The sequence below is a fragment of the Lynx rufus genome, unplaced genomic scaffold (assembly GCF_022079265.1).
Source record: "Lynx rufus isolate CCGP_SWC_20201006 ecotype Redwood Valley unplaced genomic scaffold, mLynRuf1.p SCAF_8, whole genome shotgun sequence".
NCBI classification, from domain to species: Eukaryota; Metazoa; Chordata; class Mammalia; order Carnivora; family Felidae; genus Lynx; species Lynx rufus.
Genome location: NW_025814896.1, coordinates 110,442,532 through 110,470,028, shown reverse-complemented (window position 1 = coordinate 110,470,028; position 27,497 = coordinate 110,442,532). Strand labels below are relative to the sequence as shown.

General features: G+C 42.8%; 1 protein-coding gene across 1 annotated transcript; it reads left to right on the top strand.

Annotated features, from left to right (window-relative positions):
• The first annotated feature begins 1,968 nt into the window (after positions 1-1,968).
• On the top strand, positions 1,969-26,216 carry QPCT (glutaminyl-peptide cyclotransferase). Its single transcript, XM_047068672.1, has 7 exons — positions 1,969-2,176; positions 9,704-9,850; positions 15,654-15,932; positions 20,869-21,045; positions 23,061-23,160; positions 24,535-24,651; positions 25,902-26,216. The coding sequence occupies exons 1-7, from the start codon at positions 2,057-2,059 to the stop codon at positions 26,045-26,047; spliced, it is 1,086 nt and encodes a 361-aa protein (XP_046924628.1). The 5' UTR covers positions 1,969-2,056; the 3' UTR covers positions 26,048-26,216.
• Positions 26,217-27,497: the final 1,281 nt, after the last annotated feature.

Below are 27,497 nucleotides of genomic sequence, written 5' to 3'. Positions count from 1 at the left end.
CTCCCTGCCTCAGGGGTTTGTCCCAAGGGCACATCCTGAATGCTAAACTCTGTCTCAGGGTCAGCTTCCCGCAGGTCCCAAACTACACCAGCATCTACTGACTAAAATATAAGCAAAATTGAAGAAAACTGGAGAACGCTTGGGGATGGAAAATCATCATAAAATTATGTGTTAACGTTTAACTCAAAGGTTCACTTGTCTTTCACTTTAAATTGCTTACACTGAGCATGACTTTACATTTTGTAATTGCTTTACATTTTTAAATTGCTTACGCTGAGCGTGACTTTAACACTTTGTTTCCTATCAGTTTGCTATGTCTACTTCCCCTTTCCTACAGGAATCGTACTGTGGAAAGATAAAAAGGTAACAGAGTAAGAAAAACAGTTAGGTGGTTTCTTCCCCGACCACTCAGGAAATCCACGATTTCAAGGCTGGCCTAAGCAGCAAGTGAGGAAACATGTTGGGAAATGTGACAGTGGTTTTGTTCTGAACATTAGACTAACAGAAAGTTACGAAGTGGTCTGATTATTGGAAGAACTGTCCCTGAACATAATAAAGAAGGTATTTAATTTTAAGCCTAAAGATTTCAACACTCACTTAGAAGTCTCAGACCTGAATAGGATTAGTAATTTTAAACATAAACAGGAAAGTAGGTACCATCCTGTCTTCCCCTACAGCTCCAGATGAGGGCAGAACAGTGGATTCCCAGGCATTTTGAACTCACGAGTTTAGGAGACAGGGGGGCACCTGAGTGGCTCAGTCGGGTAAGCGGGTAAGCGTCTGACCTCGGCTCAGGTCATGATCTCATGGTTCCTGGCTTTGGGTTGGAGCCCCGCGTGGGGCTCTGTGCTGAGAGCTCAGAGTCTGGAGCCTGTTTCGGATTCTGTGTCTACCTCTCTCTCTCTGCCCCTTCCCCGCTCGCTCTCTCTCTTTCTCTAAAAAAATTTATAAACATTAAAAAAAGAAAAGAGTTTAGGAGACAGAGCAGGTGAGTCTTCTGACTGCCTCCTTTACCTTCAGACCTTTGATCTCTGGGAAATATATCTATTTCAGTCTCCTTGTCCTGATTTTTCTGGGATCTATAGATTACCGGAGATGACTCAGGCAGGTTACACCCTGATCCTCACTGTGGAAAAAGAGAATGGTGACATAATTGTCCTGACAACATAGACTACATACCTACAGACAAAATTGAAATATTATTTTGTTTTTCTTTTCCCTAAGGTTATCTTGATAACAGTGATCTTTGATATTACAAAGTAAATACAATTATATTTAGGTATTCCTTTTGGGAGCATGCACTGGGGAAGATGACTATGTAAAGAGCCACTGTGAACATTTTCGATCTCATTTATTATGAAGATTCACTCAACCATACTCAGTTTGTGAGTATGACGATCTGTTGCCTATAAGGCAAGGCAACTACTTGTGAGAAAAGAGAAAAGATATAATGGGCTATTGTAAAGGAAATACTTTGAGGGTTCTAGTTCAGGCTCTGTACAGGGTTTGAGTCTCGGTTTTCTCATCTGTAAAGTGGGGTTAATACCTACCTCGTTGGTTATGAAGATCACATAAGGGGACATGGGAAGAGCCAGGCACCTAGGACAGTGCCTGGTACAGTAAATGTGGATTCCCTGTCCATCCCTTCCTGCAGAGCTGTGGGAAAACACTCCATAACCTCATAGGGTGTGATGAACTGTCCCTCCCCTTTCTATTCCCAGTTATGGCACTGGAGATCATAAAAACGCCTCTTCCCTGTCTCTTCCTTTCTTCCTTCCTCTCCAAGACAAGGAAGTGGCCGGCTCCCTTCCCTTGTTTCGGAAGCTTTCGCCTCCCAGGACAGCCCAGCCCCCGGGTTGCTAAGGTCGGGGGTTGGGGGTGGGGGGAGGAGAGCTGCGTCTCCGGCCTGCGCAGCGCAGTGGGGAGGCGGCAGGGAGGCGATGGGGAGGCGGGCGCAGTCGACCCAAGGGTGGAGAAGGGGGACGGCGAAGGACGCGCGTTCCCGGGCTCGTGACCGCTGGTGGCCCAGGGAGCCGGCGCCTAGACAGCCTCGGAGATGGCAGGCGGCGGGGACCGGCGCGCCGTGGGCACCCTCCACCTGCTGCTGCTGGCGGCTGCCCTGCCCCTGGCTGCCCGGGGGGTCAGCCGAGGCGCCGCAGACTGGACCCAGGAGAAGGTGAGCGGCTGCCGCTGCGCGACTGCACCTGGGCGGCTCGTGCCGCGCGCGCAGGGACCGGGGACCGGGCGACCACACTTTCGCAAGGGGGGTGGGGAGGCAGACGGAGTCGCCGTCCGCGGCCCAGGCAGCCGTGCCCGCAACGGGCACCCGGAGGAATCGGAGCTCTGCGTCCTCGTCGGGGTGCCTCGCTGGCCTCGGGACTGCTTTGGAGAAGCCTCGGGAGCTGGGTGATGTCACCAGCCTCCCCTCGGCTGCGGTCTGATGCGGGTAGTGATAGGCACAGGAAGTGTGTCTAGCCGGCGGCGGCCGAGCGGGGAGGTGAGGGCGCATCGCCTCGCCGCCGCCCACTCGGGACCCGGGAGGCCAGCGGTCGCGGCGCTCGGCTGGCGCGGGGGTGCCCGGCGCGCCTGGGGGTGTGCCTACTGCTCCCCCACCGCTGCAGCCGCGGACGCCCTTGGGACGCTGGGGTTTCCGTGCAGTCTCGAGACAGACGCGTGTTACCGTTTGCTTTAGGTTTTTTAAGCGGAGCAGCTCTAACTGGAGACCAGCTTCACTTTAAAAAAAATTTTTTTTCCCCTTAAGAGAGTCAATGCAATTGTCAGAGCAATGTATCTGGTTGTAGGTGGAAATTCATATAAGGAACTTAGGAGGCAAGCTTCCTCTGCGTGCAGTAAACAGGTTCAAAATTATTTCCTTTTCTTGTGTAACAGTTTTGAAATCATGAAATTGCTAGGGAATTATGCATATGTTAATGATATCGGAGTAAAATGCCCTTAAAAATAGTAAGAAAAAGCAGTCCAGGGTTATAAACCTTGACCGCGTTGCTGAGCAGAACTTTTAAATGCTTACAGTATGCTTGTATTTGCTGGCACGTTGGGAATACAGGGCACACTGGCGACTGCACGGGCCCTGTGTGGTCAACCGTGGGCTCGCACCCCGCCGCGTGCATGTGCATATGAATAGCCTGCTTGAGTTCTCTGGGTTATGCTTACTTAGCTTCAGGGTTCAGACCCCACAATGTGCCCCGACCTACACGTGGAGACCACCAGCCACAGGGAACCTGGTGAGGATGTGGGAAGGCAAACTCAAGAATAACTGCATTATAAGAAAAAATTTCTGTGGGCGTTCAGAAGGAGTAAGGTCCCTTAAGGGACATTGAATTACACACTTAAATCCTTTCCTTCTTCACTTCATCCTGGGTACCTTCCTGATCAGAAATTGGGAAGGGGGCATTAATAACCGGAATGTGGAGCCACACCAACTGTGTTTTTCTGATACATCTGAATGGGTGAGTAAGTGAGATAGGGAGTATTTGAATGAGCTGTTCTTTAGGCATCATTTGTAGGCAGGGTGTATTTCTAGGGGGGAGAAGGTGTTGGATTCTGGACATGTTTAAAACTAACGAGACTAACTTTTGAGAAAAGTCTTTGAAAGGGTAAATCCCTTTTATGTTTATTTTAAGAAGCTTCTAAATACTGTTCTACTAGGAAACTGGATGCTTTCAAATAGTGTAAGCAAGGGCCTGGGTGGCTCAGTTAGTTAAGCGTCTGACTTCGGCTCAGGTCATGATCTCACCGCTCGTGAGTTTGAGCCCCGCGTCGGGCTCTGTGCTGACAGCTCAGAGCCTGGAGCCTGCTTCAGATTCTGTGTCTCCCTCTCTCTCTGCCCCTCCCCTGCTTACACTCTGTCTCTCTCTCTCAAAAATATAAATAAACACTAAAAAAAAAAAAGAGTACATTCAAATGGTGTGAGCAAATGACAAGATTAACCATGACGGTTCTCAGTTTCTGGTTCTTTCCTCCCTTACTCGGTAGGCCTACATAAAGTCCTTCAGATGTCCAGTACAGCTTGTGGCCTGGGAAGTGAGTTGGTCCATATTAAAACACACGCCTTCCTGCTATATATGGCATTTAACTATTTTAATCACTGAGGTGTGCCCTTGGTACACTGGTCTGCCAAAAGGTGAGGTACAGTAAAGAAAACATTGATTCTGAAATCTGTTTCCTTTGCTTTGAAGTAAAGGCGTGTCTCTTTCAGTGGCATCTACTACATAAAACAGTTCAACCCTACTTGGTGGTTGAGTTCGGGGGACTGTGATTGGGTTGCTTGAAACCTGCAAACGTTTTCCCATAGAGGCAGTAGTATAAATGGTTAGATTCTCAGGTGGGCCCACAGGTGTATATTTAGAGGCATTGGCATCTGGGTTCCAGGACGCTCATGTATAACCATCTCACTTGAACCTCACAGTGCCCCTGGGAGGAGAGAAGTTTCATCCCCAATTTATAGGTGAGGACACTTGACTATGGCTACACCAGTGAACTGAAGAGCCTTCATCTTTCCTCTTCCACTCTCTTCTCCAAGGTAGATGAGTCCTGGCTGAGGGTACAGGGAACAGTGTCCAGGGAGTGAAGGAGGGTGGGGCTGGTGGGAGGGTTGGGGGGACCAGAGGAAGAGCTTATTTCTCTTTTCCTGGGTCAGAGTGGATCCTAAATGGAATTCCAGAATAGATTGTTTCTTTCTGGAACCTTCTCTCCCTATTTAGCCCCTTTCCGGATCTCCCTCGTGGAGCTTAAAGGTTAATTATCTGGGGCTTGGGCCTTATTCCAAAACTACTTCTCTGGAATCCTGTCCCATCCTTGATCCCCAATCCTATTTCTTTGGTACAGACCCATTCCTTTGGTACAACTTTGTCAACTGACTGTTAAAAGGAATCTTGTTAAATCAGTCCTCCCTTAGGTGTGGAAGATGAATGGCTGTTAGGAAAGTTGCATTTTTTTTTTTTTAAAGGAAGCTGTTAGTTAAAAAGTATGGCTTCTATTGAAGTCTCCCCATTATAAAGTTAACATGTGCTCATTTTAGAAAACCAGGAAAATACAGAAAAGTATACTAAAAAGAAAACTGTTGTGACCATAATCCCACATTTGGAGATGATTGCTGTTAACCGTTTTGATGTTGTTATTCCTAGTCTCTCTCTCTCTCTCTCTCTCTCTCTCTCTCTCTTTCTCATTCTCCCCTACCTCCTGTTTCTCCTTCCTTCTTTCTTTCTATAGATATATATCATATTTATATGTACACACATACACATGTATATATGTGTGTATTTTTATTTATAGAAATGGACAACAATTATATCAGTCTTGTAGGTTTTTGTGAGAATTGAGCTAGCCATCTAAAGCACTTAGCACAGTGCTGCCATGTGGTAAATGCTCAATAAACACTAATTATTTATTTTTAAAATAACACATGTGAATACTTATTTCTTACTAGGGATTATGCTCCGTATATGGTTTTATATTTTAGTATGTCACTTAAGAGTATGCGTGTTACCTTGAACCGATAAAACCCATTGAAAGCATCACTTGATAATTGCAAAATCATCAGCATTCCATAATTTGCCTGTCCTTTTATTGTTGGACATTTAGGTTGTTTCCAAACTTTCTCTATCATAAAGTTGGGACTCCGTGTATTGGTAGAATCTTCCTTTATTATAACAAGGGTGACGTAGAAAATTTCAAGTCATATTGGATGTGGAGGGGCAGAGTTTTTGAAGCAAGGCCAGACATACAGGAGGGTTGGCCTCACCTAGGGGTTCTCCTCCATGGTCATCTCTGGCAAGCTGCTACTGCTGTCTTCAGCCCTTCACACTTTTGCTTCTGGAGTCACACATATTCTGAGTGTTTAGGGTTCCCCTCTTCCATGGTTTTAAAAGCTCTTAGCCATTCTCCCATCTACCCGCCATGATTCTTAGGGAAGCAACAATGGAGACTCCAAGTCAGGGGACAGGGCGGTCAGTGATAGGCTGGGTGTTGGTAGGGGAAGAAAGACATTGCTTTTCTTTTAGCTAGAGGGCTCATTGCATTCAAAGAAGGCAGAACTTTACCTTATTCGGTTCTCAACTTCTCCACAACTGCATTTGTCATGCCAGGGACTTCGGACACACTGGAAGGGTGTCTGTAAATGCTGGCTGGGTTGAATTTACTGGTAGACACAGGAGTTAACCTGAGTGCTGTCTGGGAGACACTCATATGGGATGGGAACTAGAATTGAAATCACTGGGCTTCTGTAATGATCTCTCTTTAATTCAATGGCTTGGGACCTCAGATCCCCCTGCAAGCTGGGCCAGCGCTACAAATTATGTAATTAAAACCCTCTTTGGCCTAGCATCATGTGATTAGCCTAGAGGAGATGTTTCAGGATATCTGGTTCACACTTTTTTAGCTGAAAGATTCTTGTCACCCAAAGCAGACTTATTGTCCTTTCTGCCTGGCTGAAAAGACAAAGCAGGGGCTGTAATAGAGACTCATTCCTCTGAGAATGCCTATACTAAAGAAACTTGTCGATGTGCCTTTTAACTGAAATAATCCTAGACTAATTGGGGGTTTGCATTTAGCACTAGGCTCAACACTGTTTTTGCCTCATTTACTTTCCTCATGTCCAGCCCACACTTTCTGTCCAGGTTTCTCCTCTCTTTCCTTCCTCTGATCTCTGCAGAGATTTTTATGTTTATTGGGTTCTGAGAGGAAGGCTTAAGCATTTTTTGGTGCTGTTTCTCAACTATATTTCATGTAGGATATCTGCTACAGCTAGTGATGCTGGAGGGTTATTTATTTTGTTCCTGCTTTTCCTCAAATCTCTTAAGAACTCTCTAGAGTCTCCATAAACTGCCCATTTTAACATGAGCTTGATTTCCTCCCGCTGTGGACATGCAGTGAAGGACCTTGTCCACGGTGACCAGGTAGGCTCTGGGATAGAGTAATGGACACTAAACAGAAAAGGAGTCACTGGTCAGACAGCCTTCCCGACACAACAGTTCTTGGTTATCGCAGAGACTGCCCCGGGCCAAACCAACTCTAAAGCATCACAAGCATTGACTGTTAGAAATGTAAAAAGAGCAAAGACCACAAAACTTGAATCATCGCACTTCCTGGCCCTTTGCAGTAGGTAGCTTCTTGTTTTCCTGTTTTTATGATTGCTTGTACATTTAACTGACTTGATATGTATAATGCCCATTTTACTTTATTATTCTATAAGCATTGTCTTAGTGGAGACAATTTGAGAGAGGTAGTTCCTCTGTCAATTCCTTATTTGATGAGTTCACCCAATATTTCTCGAGTACTCAATATGCCCAGGGCACTGTGTGGCCCTGGGAAGACTAGAAAGTAAAGATAGTTCCCGCCCTCGTGGAGCTGATATCCAATATGAAATCAGATGTTAAACAAGTAAACACACAAGAAAGGGGTCTCCAAATTATAACCTGAGTTAAGTGAAGAGAGAGGGAAGAGCCTGGAAGCCAGAAATCACCGCAGAGGCAAAAGCCTCAACAGGTCAGATTCTCACACTGCTTTGGGACCTGGATGGTCCCAGGACCTGGATGGAGGCCAGGGTGACTGAAGCATGGTGCCCTGGGGGCGAGTGGCCCTGCCTGGGGGCGGTGAGGCAGCAGGAGAGACCAGACAGGCTCCTGTTGGCCTGGTCAAGTAGTAATTAACCATAGAAACCATCCCACTTCTTGCCTCCAGGTTCTTCTTTGCCCTTTTCACATTTCTGTTGTTTTGTCTGTTAGCTTCAGCTTTCTACTTCAAAGTGCTGAGAGTTAACATAAGGACTGAGATCCTGAACGTACCAGGGAATTGAAAGGCTGAGGTGACAAATTCATGACGTATATTTAAAAATGTATTATCACTAAACAAAGATAAACCTTAAGATGTTTGGACACAGCATCCACATTTGGGAGTAACTGGAGGTTCATAGATGAGGCAGGGAGGCAGAGCAGAAGGGCATGGGAGGGGGAATCCATGGAACCCGGATCTTTTCATGGACTTACCTGGAGCTCTCCTATGACCTTGGGAAAATCATCTGCTCTCTAAGAAAAACTCAGTTTCCACTGACATAAATTCAGGAGGTTGGACTAGATCATCTCTAAGTGTCTTTCCAGCTCTAAATTCTATACCTCTTTCATGTATGATAGAAGGTAATAGAATGAAAACTTATTGAATGTTTACTATGGTGGCTTATATATGTTAGCTCACGTAATTATAATTACTCTAGGAAGTAGGTGTTATTACCTCCACTTTACAGATGAGGAAATTGAGCCTTAATGAGGTTAAGTAACTCACCAGCATCACACCTCGTGAGTGGTGGGGGGCTGAGTTGAGAGGGTCTGTCTGAACCCACAGCCCATGTTCTCCGCATGATCACACTGGAGAGTAATGTTGAGACATAGCAAAGTGTAGATGAGTATAAGTGATTGGCAATTAGCATTCTTTAATTCCAGAGTTTCTCACCAGCCACTTGGAGAGGAAATACCTATGTGATTACTGAGACATATTTAACCAACACTGGTGCTGGAAAGAACTGTGAAGAAGAAAAGGCTCCTTCAGTTTCTGTTTTGCATTCCGAAGAACTTAATATCCTATATGACCTTCATCATTCCCCTTAGGGCAGAAATCAGCTGATCAATCACTCACTTACCTAGGGGAGGAGTAACACATTGCATTACTGAGTGCCTGATAAACACGCAATGAATCGATGATTCATCATTACTAGTGTCACAAGAAAATACAGTGTGTGAGGTTATATCTGAAGTACAAATTTGAGGGGCACCTGTGTGCCTCAGTTGGTTGAGTGATCAACTCTTGATTTTGGCTCAGGTCATGATTCCAGGGTCGTGGGATGGAGCCCTGCATTGGGTTCTGTGCTGCCAGCACAGAGTCTGGTTGGGATTCTCCCTCTCCCTCTGCCCCTCCTCTGCTTTCACATTGAGTGTGTGTGTGTGTGTGTGTGTGTGTGTGTGCGCGCGCGCGCACCCTCTCTCTCTGTCTCTCTCTCTCTCAAAAAATATATGTATATACATTAAAAAAAGCAAATTTAATTTTTATGTTTATTTAGCTCTTTAAGGTTAATTCAGCTAATATGTAAATGTTCCTATGAATGTGAGTGTTAATAGAATTTTAAAATAATTTTAAGGGAAGATAAAAAGTGTACTATTTAGCGGGTTATAGAATCATCAAACTCTGGCTGAAAGGAATTTCAATGATCATCTAGTTTAGAGCTCTACAACGAAAATATGTAATGAGAAGTACATATGTAATTTTAGGTTTTCTTCTTTTTTAAGTTTATTTATTTATTTTGAGAGAATGAGAGGTGGGGGAAGGGCAGAGAGAGGGAGAGAGACAGAATCCCAAGCAGGCTCTGCACTGTCAGCGTGGAGCCCGATGTGGGGCTCAAACCCACGAGGTGTGAGATCGTGACCTGAGCTGAAACCAAGAGTTGGACGCTTAACTGACTGAGCCACCCAGGTGCCCCCATTTTCTTTTTAAAATAAGCTGCCAAAACAGTTAGTTTAACTTTCTAGATCTAATGGGCCAATTTGAAAGTTGAGTAGTTTAACTTACTTTATGGCATAAGACCTATTTCCTTAGTTTGAGATTCAAAAGAAATAGTTTTCTATTGCAAATGTCTCAGGATAAGTCCTGACCGTGTTATGAAATGATAGCCAGTTAAATGATGTTATTTAATCCTCAGAATTATCACCAACCAGCCATTTTGAATTCATCGTCTCTTCGACAAGTTGCAGAAGGCACCAGTATTTCAGCAATGTGGCAAAATGACTTACGACCGTTGCTGATAGAGCGATACCCGGGATCCCCTGGAAGCTATGCGGCTCGCCAGGTGAGGACGCAGCACACAAATCTGGAGGTTGCTGAACACTTTGCTTGCACGTGGGAGATAATATTATGTCCCAAGTTCTGAGTTGTCTGATATTCAGACCTGTCATCTCATCATAGCATCCACCAAAATAAGCAACTCAAAAAACCAAACAACTGAGAGTAAATGTCTGTTCTGAACTGAGTGATACATGTTCATCTAAATCAATTTAGGTGTGAAATCTCTGTTGGGGTACAACATGAGATAGGGTACTAAGTATTCAACTCTTGGTCATTTCTATAATACACCCCCAGGCACCCCAGCACGTTTTCTTGGACCCTAACCACCCAACGTCACTAGCCCTAAGCAGTCCTTAACTGACAGTTTCTGGCCAAGAGTGGCTTTACTGTCCTATGAGGCCTTCATTCCTCTTGGAAAATTGTATTCTCCCTGGAGAGCAAGTCAAGATCAGTTATAAGCTACTTTCTCCAGTGCAGTGTTTCTCAAACTTCTGATTCTGATCCATGTTAAAAAAAAAAAAATAGCAAAGTTAAAAAAACTTACATTTTGTGCACACAAATATAAAAATAGATTTAACTGACACCAAAGTTTCATGAAAAAAAACCCGCACTCTTATTACCTGCATTACCTGTGATTTGCTCTGATATCGTTAATTCTACTTTACTAGTTTGTTCTGTATTGTTTTTTTTTAATACTGGTCATGACCCACTAAACTGATTTCGAGATTCACTGATTTTACCACTGCAGTTTGAAAGACACTGCTATAGAGGGTAAATTATACCATAGCTGGGCTAGACCTTGTGTCTCTGCCTCCTTAGTGCCAGTCTTCCTAAGTAATCTGATATCCCACCTCTGAATGAATGTTTTTCAAAATAGCCCCATTTCAAGGGGCAGCTCAGGAAAGAATGGGGAGAGACTGACCCCTCAAATCCTCCTCTGAGAGTACTCCATCTGCCTAACTCTCCAGGCAAAAGACCTTGGCACCCACTTCTGTCATAGAGTGACACCTGCAAGGTCCAGCAACACAGCCGTTGGGCTCATCCCTTGTACCCAGTATATGACTCTGCCTCTGACATCCAACCCAGATAGCCATTGTCTGCTGCCCCATTAGGCGCCTGTCTTCCAACCAAGCACCTGTTTCTCCTAAGGAATTAGATGGTGGAGACCCAAAGAGTGCCTTAGTTCTTTCTAACCTTTAGGCGGGGCGAGGTATAATAATGATGATGGCTGACTTACATGGAGCACTGTTTTTTGAAGTCAGGTACTTTATGGAGTTCTTCGCATGGACTTTTGCATTCAGTCCTCACAACCATGCTGTCGTGTGGGTACTATTATTATCCTAGTGCTACAGATCAAAAGGCCGGAGGTTTAGGTATATGAGTTAACTTGCTCAAGGTTATAAACATAATAGTGATGAGACCAGAATTTGGACCCAAATCAGCTTGACTTCACAATCCTATCACTGAAAAGCGGTGGCTGGGGGGAACCAGTGTGTGCTCATAAACGTCTCCACCTCTGGCTCTTCTCTTGCCTAAGTTGGAGAATGAGATACATACCTCTCATTTCAATGATATTCCTGGACTTCACCTCCCAAGTATTTTCTTTTTTTCTTAAGTTTATTTTTTATTTATGTTGAGAGAGAGCAAGTACAAGCCAGGGAGGGGCAGAGAGAGAGAGAGAGAGAGAAGGAGAGAGAGAGAATCCCAAGCAGGTTCCATGCTGTCCGCGCAGAGCCTGACGTGGGGCTCGATCTCACAAATCATGAGATCATAACCTGAGCCGAAATCAAGAATTGGAAGCTTAACCTACTGAGCTACCCAGGTGTCCTGAAAATCACCAGGATTTCTGTCTAAGCTGTGGAAAGAGAGGGATTTCTACTTTAGATGATGAGGTGGGGACACTTGGGTGGCTCAGTCGGTTAAGAGTCTGACTTCAGCTCAGTTTATGATCTCATAGTTTGTGGGCTCGAGCCCCGTGTTGGGCTCTGCAGAGCTGTGCTGCTTGGGATTCTCTCTCTCTCTCTCTCTCTCTCTCAAAATAAACTTAAAAAACTGAGGTGGGGTGCCTGGGCATCTCAGTTGGTTAAGCATCCGACTTCAGATCAGGGCATGATATCCTAGCTCCTAGCCCCGATGCCCAACATTGGACTCCGTGCTGACATGAAGAGCCTCCTTGGGATTCTCTCTCTCTTCCTCTCTGCCCCTTCTCCACTCGAGTTCTCTCTCTCAAAATAAATGAACTTAAAAAAAAAAAGATGAGGTAGATGACACTTGGGTTCTGATGAGGAAATTACACACTAATGCACTCAGTTTGACCTGTCACTCAGAACTAAATCCAAACAAGAATGGTGGAAAATCTGCTTTTTTCCTGAGGCCTTTTGGAGCATTGGATTCCATGTTTTATAATTTATGGCGTTTCAGGGTTGTAGCTAGAGAAGACTCTCAAATCTAAAGATACGTGGACTTGGTATAAAGTTGTTTTGAACTGACCTGTGCAGTTGACGATAAAGATGTGCATTGCAATGGATTCTTTTTCAGAGAATAATATGAGAACGATGTCCCAGAGTCTCCATTTTTACTGCCTCTCATCATGGAGCCTAAAGACGCCTATTGGATTTTTAGAAGTTTTATTTTTTTAGGAGATAATTTATTTGTAGAATAAATAATTTGAAGGCATGAAATTTTGGGGTTTTTTGGTAATTTCTATCTGAGATAGGAATAAAAAAAATAACTAAAAAATCAGGATGATGAAATCTTCGTAAGGAGCAAGCCAGAAACTTTGTCTAAAAGAGGCAAGCTACAAACCGTGGGGTTAAAATCCCCTGTAGATGCACAGTACACGTGAGAAGTGGCAGCTGGCCTTCTTCAGCCCAAGGTGGGGCTGTCCCTGAGTGGAGGGCCCCGTGTGGAGAGCGCTCAGCATGGAGCCTGGGAGACCGACGTGTCTAAGAAGGAGGAGGTACCTGACGTCCCCCGTGTCAGGAATCAGCATCCTGAGAATGACATGTTTGTAGACTTGGGACAAACATCGTAGAATCTGCTTCCTCCAAACAAACCTGGGCTGCTAATGTTACTGTTTCTTGGAACCTGGAAATAAGAATTTAAGTGAAATTAAATTAGACCCAGGATCATTCACTAATGTTAACCTACAATGCCTGGGGCCTTCCCTCCTGGAAGTAGAATGTCATATTTATGTCTGACTTTCTCTTCCTCTTTCACTCTCTCTCCTCGCCTCCACCTTTATCTTTGTATCCTTTTCTTTTTGGCTCTACCCAATGTCCGTCTGTCTCTGTGTTCATCTCTCTCTCTCTATCCATCCATCTCTTTCTCTCTGTCTTTTTCTCCCTTCCCCGTCCAAAAAATAAATCTAGAATAATCCAAAATACAATCTATATTCTGAACTGTCCTTTGCACTCCTGGCGGGCCTGGGTTCTTGCTACTTAGTTTCAGGAAGCACTCCCTACCTGGTTTCAGGGCATTCTAGTGAGCACAGCGGTGGTTTGGGGAACCCACTCTAGAGAATTGCAGTGGGAACTTGCAGACTAAGCTTGAAAGCCAAAGGCACAACAAAGGATATTGGTGACCTAATGAGATTATGGAGCCAATACGATTGTTTATAAAGAAATTCGTTGCTAAGGTAATTAAAAAAAAATTTACACTGAGTAAAAAAAAAAGATTCCTTCAGAGAGGACTCTTTTGGGGACATTTGCTGAGGCTTTTGTGGATTTTAGTGTCAACATAAGATATCAGAAATTATGCCCACAACTTATTTAGTAGTTGAGAAATGAGTTTGTGTGTGAGACTTCAGCTGAATGAAGCTAACAGATACATATTTTTAAATCTCAGTTCATTTCTGTAAGCATACGGGCTGCTATTGATTTGGAATCGTTCATCATCTGGATACCAGATGTTCTGGAATATACGCCTGTTTTTTGTTTTTTTTTTTAAAGATGACCCCTTTATGGAAAAATTTCTCTTCCCTAAAGTCTGGGAATAACTTATTTTCATATTCTGTGGAAAGCCGATCTTGGATGCGCAATGATTTGTCTCTATTCAAGCTCCCCAAGCTTGATATCATATAATTTTATTGTTCTCATTGAGAATAACTTACTAGTTAGAATCAGCCCATATTTAGAGATAGCCTACTGTGAGCAAAGCCCAGTATTAAGAATTGTGGATGAAAACAAAGTGAATGAGATATGAATGACGATTTCTTTTAATTATTTGAAAGGTTATTAACATTTCTTTTTATTATTTGGAAAGAGAACTTGTGAACTTGTAATACAAAAGGTAAGGGACTGTGTACACATGCCATTGTGACCAAAGTCCGCGTCACTGCAGAAAGCAGGGAATGAGTATCAGGGAACCGTTTGTTTATTTGGCTTTTACAGAATTGAATGGGGAATCCGTGTCCTCGTTCTGGTTTGGTTATTTTCCTGGAAGCTTCCTGCCACAGTTTTTCCAAAGCCTTTGCCTACATGTCTTGTCACATTAGTTATGACAGGCCATACAAGAGTTGGCTAGGCTAGAAAATCTTGTATTTCCTTGGGGGTGGGGGAAAAAACAACCAAAAACCAAGCCTCGATTCTTTTCCAGTGATTATGAGTTGTATGTTTGTCACCTCACGGTCCTTCCCTACTGGATATTCACGGTGCAACAAATTGCCAGTCCTGTTGATGGTTAGTTTGTCGTCTGACTTTTTTTAAAAGATCCTTTAAGGCACACTTACAAAGATGTACACAATATTTCAACATAAAATAAATGAAACCTAGTTGACAAACATGAAGTGAAGGAGAAATGAATGCAGGAAAGGGCGAATGGAACAGTAGTGACCTCCCCGTAACTTGCCACACCATGAAGTCTAGACTCTGAAGGAAGACACAGCCAGTCTCGGAAGTGGTGTTTCTTTTCCATCTGCTTCCTATCAGCCACTGTGTGATTCATTAGTTCCCAGGTGATGAAGAGAGATAGGAAAACAGATTCTTCTTTATGTTTACCGTTTGTAGTGGGGTCTGAACTCGCCTTTGGTGCCGAGGAAAACTACTTGATGTGTCACTATGGTTCAGAGTTGTTTATTGATTCTTAAAGTGGGTGGGACCTCAGATATCCCCCAGAAATCCCCTTGTGGGACATTATACCATCAGAATCTTTTGTTAGTGTATATTACATTTTGAAGTATTTGCTGAACTTGGGGCACATGCTGTGCTCTTGGGACAAAAGAGTTACCATTTGCAGTTCTTGCTCTCAAAGAACTTAGGGTAGAAGTTGAGATCTGTAGGACCTCAGTGTATCTGACTTCTCAAAATGCCTTCTCAGCCTCCTAGAAGTATTGAAAGTGGACTTTAATACATACTGAACTGGTCTCTGTCTCCTGACATGTAGAAATGACCCCGATGGTATTGTTAAATACCAGCAGGGGTCGGAATAATGTATAGATTCTATTCCTATAAAAACATGTACCCCTTTGCCAAATACATGTTTGTGTGCTAGTATATGTATATATAAACAATAAGGATGGTGTGGAAAGATATACATCAGACTATTAACATCAGTTAATACCAACAGTGCGTTGGGATTGCTTGGCAGGGGTATGGTTGAGGGAGAGGGAGAGGGATAGCTTTTCTTTTAATTACCCTTGCTATTAACTCTATAACCACGTATTGCATTTTTACATTGAAAGGCATCACATAAATTTATATGTGTGTGTGTGTGTGTGTGTATATATATGTGTATATATATATATATATATATACAGTGCACCAATGGAAACTGTCTAGATCTGAAATTTTGGTTTTTGTTTTGATCAGCACATCATGCAGAGAATTCAAAGACTTCAAGCCGACTGGGTCTTGGAAATAGACACCTTCTTGAGTCAGACACCCTATGGGTACCGATCTTTCTCAAATATCATCAGCACCCTCAATCCCACCGCTAAACGACACCTGGTCCTCGCCTGTCACTACGACTCCAAGTATTTTCCCCCTTGGGACAACAGGGTGTTTGTGGGAGCCACTGACTCAGCAGTGCCATGCGCGATGTTGTTGGAGCTTGCCCGGGCTTTAGACAAGCAACTCCTTTCCTTGAAGGTATTTGTTTCTGTCTCGAAGATTCTGGGAATAAAACGCAGAGTGAATTCTAGAATCCTTGGGGGAGTAAGAAGGCCATTTAGAAATGTAGACTTTCAGTACATTTTGTAATAATTTGTTGCAAAAAGACATGAGGTTGAATGAATATTAATTGGAAGATTACACTATTTGAAATGTCAACCATGGACGATAAACCTAGGATACATGACAGTGAATTTATTCAGTGGCACTTAATTGCTTAATTTTGCATGCACATTAAATTAAATGCAACATTTCTTTGCAAAAAATGAAGAGGGTGGATGGTTGGTACAGGCATATGTATGAGAACTAGGTTTATTTCTTCTTGTTCATGTAGCCATGAAACATCACAACCTCCTAATCTGAGAGGTGTGGCTCTTGAGTTGGGGGGAAAGGGTTGATTGAAAAGTGCTTCTGAAGTAGAGAGTGGGTTTTTCAGACATATCAAGATGAAAAACTTGGAGCAGAAATGCATTATTGTTATTATCTGTGAATCTCGGCTCAATTTTATGTAGCATAGCAGAGCTTTTGTACGTTCTCAGCTCAAAATACTTCTGGGACTCTCAGATGCTATTTCAGTCTCTGTGTTTTGAAGGGTACATTGGAAAAAAGTGCTAACCTAGATGAAGACATTTTGTTCAGATATCACTCATAACCAAGTAAACACAACAAAGCGAAAACAAAAAACTTTGTTCGCAGGCAGCAAATGCATTTTTCTCCCTCAGAGTTTTATGAAGGGGCCAGCCTTTGCTACAATGGGAGTAAAGAAGTAAAAGGTTTATCTTGTAATGGAAGGAATAGAGATATTTGGTTCTGGTTTTTTTTGCTGGATATGCTGAACTTGAAAGCAAGAATTGTTTGTAACCTCTCAGTGTCCTTTTCACTATTTTTTTTTAGTTTGTTTTGTTTTGTTTCCTGAACCTCCTATAATGTCTTTGTCCCATCCTCTGTCCTGCTTTTAACTAGTACCCTTCCCCAGCAATTGGGTGAGGGAGTTCAGAAGCTGATATAAAAGTTTAATTTTCCATGTTTACATTCTAAGGACATTAAATGAAAGGCACAGTCTACATAGTGGGTGTGTTTTCTCTGGAGCTCAGACCTGCTTATAGTGACCAGAAACAGAAAGGACCAAATGGGTTGTTAGGTGGACATCCTCATCAAAACACACACAGACACACACACACACACATATTCTCTCTCCTTTTTTTTTTTTTAAAGTTTATTCATTTTTCAGAGACAGAGACAGAGCATGAGCAGGGGAGGGGCAGGGAGAGAGGGAGACACAGAATCTGAAGCAGGCTCTAGGCTCTGAGCTGTCAGCACAGGGCCCGACGCGGGGCTCGAACTCACGAACCGTGAGATTATGACCTGCGCTGAAGTCGGATGCTTAACCGACCGAGCCACCCAGGCGCTCCACACATTCTCTTAATTATTCTTTCTCGTAGAAGTAACAGTGATGTAGGTATTTAAAAAAAATGGATCACATTTGATGGAAACATGAAGAGTATCAGATTCATTTTTCCAGGGGTACTTTAACTAAATTTGTATTAAGGTGTTGTTGGAAGCTCTTCAGCTGTCATGGATTGGGTACGTGGGAGTGGAATGTGACCTGGTTGAGGACGGCAGAATAGTCTGGATTATTGTTCCAACTGCATGCACCCCTCCAGGAATAAGATTACAGTTATGCATTCCTGTCTTTTCCCTTGTAACCCTGCTGTGCCTTCCCACTGTAGCAGGTGGTACATTCTCATTCCTTGACTCCGGACTTGGTTATGTGACCTGTCCTGGCCAATGGGATACTAGTGGATATGATACCAGCAGAGGCTGGGAATGAGCTTGCGCAATTGGGTTTGCTGTCTCGTGCCGTTGCCGCCACCATAAGGGCACGCCCTGGCTGGCCTGCCAGTCCCAGGGGGAGGATATGACGTGTGGAGCCCAGCCAACCTTCATGACTGCATGGTGAGGCAGAACTCCTCCAACCAGCCTAGATCAATAGTCCTCCAGCTGACCTACAGACCTGGGAGGACACATGAGTGTTGTGTTAAGCCACTTGGGTTTGGGGTGGGTTTTTACACCCTCTTATTGTGGCATTAGCTGATACAACCTTGGATGGGGAAAGCCTGCAGATAATTCACCTGCTATGTTGACACTGGTAACTAGATTTATCACATTACCATGAAAGACTGAAAGACCCTCACAAACCAGATTTTCCTAGCTCCAAGGTGCTAGACTGAGTTACCAAAAATGGAAGGCCACAGTTATTTTCCTGCTAATCCTGAAAAGAAGCAAAAGGAGCAAAGTGCCTCACAGGACTCAGGATCACTGTCTACATGGTCTACTCCTGTCTTAACGATCAGACGCTTGGAGGACAGAAAATGAGTCGTTGCGCTGACCTCTGGAGTCACTCAGCTGTTGAAATTTCAGGGAGGCATCTGAACCTTCAAGCCTGTAGAATATGAAAACTGCTCTTGTTTCTGCCCCGGCATGAGCAGAATGTCTGTGGTACCGGGCAGTCTTATTCTGTGCTGGTGTTTCGTTATTATGCTGTTTGATTTGGAACTAGAACTTTGCAACCAGTTGGCAATATTAAAACAATTGCAATGACTAGCATACAAAGATAACTTAGTTTTCAGACGATAAAGACATTTTTTTCCATCTTAGGAAATCACCCTAAAACAATCAGGAAAATTCCATCTTTGAAGAAACTAGGGAACATGTGTTAATGGGAACCACAATATGAAGACAGAAGGTAAATGGAGAATGACATACCCAAGTAGAGAGAAGTCACAGCCTCCAGAGCGAGGAGGAAATGGAAAAGCCAGTGGTTCCCTGACAAAATCCTGGAGTGGCTCAGGGATCAGTGGAGATAGTGAGGCCGGGGGCTGGGGAGGGGAGTGTTTGTTAGTCTGCACAAGGACCAGTTGGTATATAGATTCCCACCCCATCTCTGGCAGATGGGTGAGTATGCCACCAGTAGCCTTGCAGGAGAGGACAGGATAATTTTTCTGGAGACACTGAACCAGGGGGGTTCTGGATGTGGGGACACCAGATGCAGAGGAAGATAGGAATGAAGTTTCTCATGGAAGTCAAGGAGATTAGGTGAAAGTCTGCACATTGAGCAGTGAGGTCCCCAGCCTTTCCCTGTTTTCAGCATGAGAAAGCCAGCACGCAGCTTATGCCCCTCAGAGAGGAAACCGGATGGTCCTTCTCTGGGGAGTGTGAACTACCTCATGAAAAAGACCCAAGATCTGGAGGTGCTCAGTGAAAAACACCCAACTGGGCACCAGATTGCCCTGCGCTGAAGCCAACCAATCTGTCTCTGATCAGTGTTTTAGTACCTTATTCTCTGATATGAATGAACACAAAGGACGACCAGACATTTGAGGACAGTCTCCAGCATGAAAGAGTAGACCAATACGAACAATATGAAAAATGAACTCAGAGAAAATAGAGCGTAAGGAGCAGGAGGTAACTTAAAGGGACACTGTTTTAAATATCTTTAGAGAGATAAGAGGAGAAGTTACGTCCATAAAAGATTAGGGAGATGTCAGATTCAGTTCGGTCTGATGGGAGCATGTCCCCCAGTGCTGTACTGAGGTGCAGAGACCAAATGGTTGTGTACCTTTCTTCAGCGAGGTCCGGCTGCGTGCAGGCACAGAGTAGGCAGAGAGCTGGGCTAGAGGTTATATTTTCGCCGTGTGCGTTTGGCCAAGGCAGAGAGAGGCCAGGGAGCTGAGCATGTATGCAAGGGAATGGTTAGAATGATTGGCTGTGGAATTTAAGGTGAATGTGGAGGGAAGTGAGGACTTCATGGGAGTGAAGGACTGTGAACAGGTGAAGGATTCAATAGATCAGGGATTTCAGTGGGGCTGAAGGACTGTGGGGGTTAAGGTACCAGAAGGACTAATCTGAAAAGTGTGAGCAGACAGTGAAAGGTATAAAATCGATCAGAATCTTCCTGACCCTTCTAAGTTCTGCTTGAATCCTGGCTCATAAAGTCTTCCTTGACACCCCAGGGATCTGACCTGTCTTTCTATCCAGTTCCCACAAAAGTTTTGGTGTTCCATTTGTGACCCTTGGCACGTGTTGTCCATGTTGTTTTATCTTTCCTAACCCAGCTGAAGTGTAGACTCTTTCAAAAGAGAGGCTGTAATTATTATTCTTTGTGTCCCTGTTGCATTCCTAAGGTGCATCCTTGAGCCTAGATTCAATGAAAAAGTTGCAGACTCAATTAAGGTGGGCAGCAAGGACAATGTGCAGTTGTTTCGGGTTCCGTTCCCTGGGATGCACACTGACGTGGAGTTTAGCATTTAGGTCATTCTTAAGGGAGTGGCCCTGGTTTAACACCCGCAGCAGGGAGGGGAGAGAAATGGGATTAGGCAGAGGCAGAAGTCCATCCACCTTGCAGGTTCAACAACAGGCTCAGCCAACCTTGGGGAGCTCTGGAGGTGGAGTGGCCCCATAGAGCCGCCAGGACCTGCTTAGATCAGTCATTGGATATAGGACACCCCTATGGCTGAGGCAATCTCTAAAAGAACTAATAGCCGAAGACCTGTGGACAGCTCTCTTGGTAGCAGGGGCAACATATCCTTCTGGAAGGGAACTGGGTGGGTGTCTCTGTGTCTGCCATGACAGTTTCATAGTTTCTAAGTTCTCTAAGGAGTAAGAAAAAAATATAAGACTTCTATTTTCAGAGGGAGTAGGAGAAAGTGAGACTTACACGGGTGAAGACCATGGGGAATGGGATCACTTTTGGAGGCAAAGTGGTACAAAATGCATTTTGGCATATTCTCACTTGCTTTGGTATCTTCCTTTTCTTCATGGTATATCTGTCTTTTTTGCCCAGTTAATAAGAACGTATGCTATTTTTTAAACCCTCACAGTATTTTTGCTACCTTTTTACTATTCTTTTTACCAGAATGTTTCAGACTCCAAGCCAGATCTCTCACTCCAGCTGATTTTCTTTGATGGGGAAGAGGCTTTTCTTCATTGGTCTCCTCGAGATTCTCTGTATGGATCTCGGCACTTAGCTCCCAAGATGGCATCGACACCGCACCCGCCTGGAGCCAAAGACACCAACCAACTGCACGGCATGGTCAGTCCTGGGAATTTTCATGGTGCTGCAGCTGTGGGCTCTGTGTCAAAGGAAGCCAAACCTAAAGCCAATTAAAGACCTAAAAATGCCACGGCATTCTTGGAACAGAGCGTTCATTATAGAACATTCTTTGGCAGGCATTGGGCTTTTGAGGAATCCCAGAGCTACAAAGAATGATTCTGGGTTAGAAGTTACGTTTGACTGAGCTTAATTAAAATGACATAAAAAATTAGATTAAGGAAACATCCCAGGTTCAGTTTGGTCCAATGGGAGCACATTCCCTGGTTCTGTATAGAGATGGTGAGAGCAAATCCCTTCTTTGAAGCTTCTCTACAAAGCCTGAGGAGGCTTGGGTCTTGGGAACTGGAGGGGAGTGAGACATGGTATAGGGATGGGAGTGAAGAATTTCCTTGGTGGCTTTAAAGTGTTATAATGACTCCAAATGTGTAGGGGACATTGTGTTGGACGTGTCTGTTTTGGTGTAATATTGTTGCCATGGGGATGGAAACATTTGCGATGCTGCCTTAATATCCTGTTCTTATTATCAAGTAATTAGTGCAGCACACAGCCCCATTTTTATTCCATTTCTGGGCCCATACCTCATTCCTAGTCCCTCACTCCACCTTTGAATTCTCTTCCTATCCTGATTCTCTTCCCATATTTGACCTTCACTCGGTCTTATGTCCTCACTAACCCCAGTTGGGAACTTCATGCTGCTCTTGAGACTTCTTGCTTCCCTGTGCTTTCATCCATCCCTGTGCTGTGAACTGAAAGTCTATTCCTAACTCCTTCCATTCATCCTTGTCCTTTGCCATATCACTGACCTTCACCCTGTGAGTCCAACTGGCCGCGTTCAGTGTCCTCTGTGGCTCTAACACATCATGTTGGCATTGTCTCCATCCTGTTATCTGTTGGCACCTTATAATGGGTCAGGGGAATATGGTTGGCACCTCGTTCATTCCTTTGGACCAAGTGGCTAAAAAGGGTTCAGAGGAGGAGGAGAGAGACCTGATTGATCAGTAGGAAGAACAAAGTTATTTATTTATGAGTCCAAATCTATGAATCCATAGTCATGGTGAAGACTATTTTCTTCCCTGGGGGCGGGGGGGGGGGCGGGGGGAGGGGGGAGAGACCTCTTAGTAGCTTATCATGCTTTGTAAACATCCTCTTATTTCAAACAAACCTATTTTCCCTCCAAGAATATATTTGATCATTATCCATAAGTTAATAGATCTTATGTCTTTAGAATCATAAACTCTGCATGTATTTATGTACTGTGGGTCAGGACTTGTGCTACGTATCTACCCACATGTTGTCTCACTGATCTAAATCAGGAGTTCTTAATGTGGGAAGTAGTCTTCAGGGAGTCTTCAAGCCTGCTGATGTTTTATGGCTCAAATGAGAAACCCTGGGGCAATGATGGAGGCTTATGATGGAGGCTTATCGTCAGGAGACGCCTTTAAAGACCAGCAAGTTTGAGCTTCTGGTTTGATGGAAAAGGAAATGGAGATCCAGAGACAGAAGGTCACAGAGCTCGTAGTCAAGAAGTTTTTCCAAGATGCTGCCTTGAGGAGTAAATAGTTACTACGCAAGTGCTTTCCTATACGCAGCTGTAGCATTGCAGACTAAGGATATAAGGACTAATTAGAATGGAAGAGATGATCAGACAGGCTTGGAATCCTATTTGAAAATAAAGATAAATATTCTTTTTTAATCTGTAAAATGTTATGTAAATGTTCTCTTTCTAATGTTTCTTGAGTGATATCCTTCTGGGGTTACAGACACAAACAATCTACACTTTGCCATTTGTCTATATTGCATAAGCAAGATTTTTTAAAGTTCTTCAAAATAATTAGTTCACAATGTTATTAAACCTTTTGTTCATTTATACAGCTCTCTAGGTTATTCTCAATTGTTGAAGTGCAGTTAGTTTTGACTGTTTTTTTTTTCTCCCATTGGTGGATCTGAAACGTGTTTTGGTGACAGTGATTAAACAATGTTATTTTCTCCCTTAGGATTTATTGGTCTTATTGGATTTAATTGGAGCTCCCAACCCAACATTTCCCAATTTTTTCCCAAACTCTGCCAGATGGTTTGATAGACTTGAAGCAATTGGTAAGCACCACCGTCACTAAAAGTCAACTTAGTTCCTTCCTACGCACCAAACTACATTTTAAAATTCAAAAGTTATGATTTAAATATGTGATTTGTAGATGTAATATACTTTGCTGGCTTTTTTTCTTGCTTTGTTGATTATTAGTTTATTGTTCCTATTTATCTTTTTTAGTAGGCTCCTTTATTTTCCTGCATGAGACTGCATTTGGAAATAGAAACATACAGTGCTACATTTAATATTTGCACATCCCTAGCAATGGTTTGAAACTATTTTCCCAGAGTCCTGTTTGCAGCATATGGAATGCATGTCTAGGGAAAACCAGTCAGCAAAGCATGCTGGCTAATGATGAATGTTATGTCTTTATGATACCAAAAGATGTTCTTTAATTTTTCTTTCTCTTTTTTTTTTTAATCTCTGTCTTTGTCATCTTTTATTTCTTGCCTTATTCAGACACGATTTTCCTTTAAATCTAGAACAATCTCTATTTTCTAAGGAAGTAAGAGATCGGATGCAAGAGAAAGCCAAGATCCTTCAAAAGTCATTTTAGAGACAGGTTAGTGTCAATTAAACGAGAGTAGACTAGTCCAGACCAGGTCAAGCCAGGCCAGGCAAAGAAACAAAATATCTATAGCTCAAGACAGAGGCATAGGGCTTGAAGAAGGGAAAGGGGAATAGCTTCTTCCCTTCATACCTCCACTATCCCTTCCTACTCCATAACACATACACACACACACACACACACACACACACACACCAAAAAAAAAAAAAAAAAGGCAATTGGCCTCAGGGAGAGATGAAGTAGATGAGATAGATCTTTATGATAAAATCCAAGCCAGAAGGCCTTGAGGCAAGTGCTTCAGACTAGGAATTCCTTAGGAACTGTATGGACTTCCTGGAGCAGGATAGAATTGTATTCTTTCTAAGCATCGAGAAAAACACTGCCATCTCATTCATACTTTTGCTGTGAGTTCAGAATTTGCCAATATCCAAATCTAGAATATTATAAGAGAAACTTTGAACGGAGTCTCCGGTAAACCTACGTATCCCACCCCCACCCCCCATCCCCGCCCGCCGCCATTTTCCTCTGGTTTTCTCATTGTCTATTCCTCTCCATTGTCCTACTTGGTATCTACCTCTAAGGAGGTTCTCACCTGTAATGTTAGAGCCACGTGTGAGTCTTCTCTCCTTGAACTACTATTGAACGTCCACACCCAAGTTGAGCCTAGATGTTTACTGTCATGGCTGTAGTTGTGCCCGCTGCTGTAATTTGTTTAAAAAATGATGACCACATGTGCCAAGAGTTCAAAGTCCTTATGCATTCTGAGTATTGATCAGATAAGAACAGATAATCATCTGCTGTCTATCATCTGCAGAACAAGAACTCCACAAATTAGGTTTGCTCAAGGATCACTCGTGGGAGAGGTGGTATTTCCAGAATTACGGTTATGGAGGTGTGATTCAGGATGACCATATCCCATTTTTAAGAAGAGGTAATGTGTATATATGTGTGTGTGTGTGTGTGTGTGTGTACATGTGCGTGCATATATGCATTTTTTACTTATTTTATATTTATTGTCTTTTGTGTGTATTTGCAACAATCTAGAAGGATGAGGAGCCACTACATTCAATTTCTTGATAAATTAAATCATCTACTAAGCATCTTATGGTTTCTATTTTTTCATGAAAGTCATTCCAAATCCTTGAGCCTCCACCCTCATTCTAGAATATTTATAAAAGCTCATATTCCACTGACCTTGCCTTCTCATTCACAGAGTAAGACAATATTCTTACAGTTTGTGTACTCTGGTGTTTTTTGCTTAATAGAGAAGCAATATCCTTGATGTCGATGGTGGAAGTCTAAATCAACTCAAGGACTCTTGCCACGGCCTCCCAGTTGGTCTCTAGCTTTTGCTTTTGCTTCCCTATACTTTACATAGGAGCTAGAGTTATCTTTTAAAAATGTAAATCGAATTTTGTTTCTTCCCTGCTTTCAAGCTCTGGTGGCTTGCCATCATGTAGAATAAGACTGAAAGTCTTTACCATGACCTACAAGGGCCTCCATTTTCTGACTCTGTTCTTCTCCAACATCTCTTTCTGCTTTTCTCTCTGATTATTGCTCTGATCCAGCCACATTGTGTTCCTGCTGTTCCTCAAGCAGGCCAAGCACACTCCCACCTCAGGACCTTTGCACTTGCGAATAGTGCCGCCTGGAATGCTCATCCCCAGATCTTTGCGCAGCTTGCTTTCTCCTTTGTTGCATGTCTCTAGTTAAAGGTTAGATTCTCAAAGAAGCCTTCCCTGACTTTAAATACATATTTCTTGGCCCAGCTGTCTGCCCCTCATTCTCTATTAGCTTATCTTGTTTTATTATTCTTTAGAATCTTTATCATTTTCTAAAATTATTTTTATATTTGTTTCCTTGCTTCTTTCTTTACTGGAATGTAGGCTCCGTATGAGCAGGGCTTGGTCTTTTCACTGATGAAATCTCAATTCCTAGAACAGGGACTGGTACGTGGGAGGTGCTTTATAATTATTTACTGAATTAATGAACATTTGTTTAATGGCCAAATGACTTTGGAGTGAAAGGGTAAGATACAAGGAGGTACACAGGAAATGATGGGTTATCAGCTGTCCTTAAATGGTACAGAGCTCCCACCCAGACTTGCGCTTGAAGAATGATACTCTCTTCTTTACTCACTGGAAATAAGCACTTAATTACAAGTTGGTTCTTTCTTTTTAGGTGTTCCAGTTCTGCATCTGATACCATCACCTTTCCCTGAAGTCTGGCACACCATGGATGACAATGAAGAAAATTTGGATGAAACAACCGTTGACAACCTAAACAAAATCCTACAAGTCTTTGTGTTAGAGTATCTTCATTTGTAATTATCCTGTCTTAACTTTGTGGTAATCGTATCTAGTTTCACATTCAGAAGTCAAGGCACAACCTAAAATATTCTTACTCCAGACAAATGCCATGTGGAACCTCCCATCCTAAAGATTCATTCTGTAGGTGTCTTTGAATATGTGATCAATAAACCCTAGATTTACATCATGTCCTAAATTGCACATTACTTTTCATTGAGAGATAAAGGAAGAAAAATGTTAGGAAAACAGAAAACAAGTATCTTTAAAAAACTCAGATAAGAAACTATGAAACTAAATCAGATTGATATATGTAGTATCATGGTCTTCTAAATAGTACTTAAATATGATGGTGATGTGAAACATGTAACCTTAAGTTTATTATTTTTTTCAATACTTGGGAATCTCTTGCTTATCATACAAAACAGAGATGTAGTTTGAAGACCTTCAGATTTCTTTGAGAACTCTTTGTAGGTTTTATTTCATAAAAATTAAATCAGAATTAAATGCCACGTGAATTCCTTTGTTTATACATAAATGAAAAACTTATGTAATTTATAGTTCAATTTTTTAAAAAGATTTTATTTTTTCTGTAATCTCTACAGCCAATGTGGGTTCAAACTTACAATCCGGAGATCAAGAGTCACATGTTCTACCAACTGAGCCAGCCAGGCACTCCTATAGTTCAATTTTGATAGCGTTTTACAAATTTAACATTTTTATTGTAAAAAGAATATAGTCAGTCAAAAATCAGAAAATGGAGAAAATCACAATCTCATACCAATAAGATTGCCATTCATTCTTTAGTTTTTCCTCACATATTTTCTTTTTAATGTTTATTTTAGAAAGAGAGAGAGACAGGGTGCGAGTTGTCAGGGGACTTTCTCAGAGGAGGGTCAGAGAAAGGGAGACACAGAATCTGAAGCAGGCTCCAGGCTCCAAGCTGTTAGCACAGAGCCCGACATGGGGCTCGAACTCATGAACTGTGAGATCGTGATCTGAGCCAAAGTCGAACGTTTAACTGACCGAGCCACCCAGGCGCCCCAACCTCACATATTTTCAATGCAAATTAAAAATATGTGATTATAATCCAACTGTATCTACAATATTTTAGCCTTTTTTTTCTGTTAAATTACATAATTACCAGACATTTATTTGCTGTTTTGATCGTGGGTTGAGATGAATACGAAGACTTTTGAGTGTAACCTCTAGAGTTAACATTAAGGTAACACAGTAGTGTGGCACTTTATGATAATTTTTGTGTAGTTAAGTTATGTGGCATTCAATTTGGACTGATTATAGCACACTTCTTTCCAGAGATTCATGGAAGCAAAATTGTTTGGGCCGGAAAAACATAGGAATTCACAGATTTTTCTTTAGCTACAGGAAACAATTCTCTAGAAAGCAAACTTGCTCAATTAAACGTTTAGGAAATTGATCCTGCTGTATAGATGTAGTTAGCTGGTGCCCC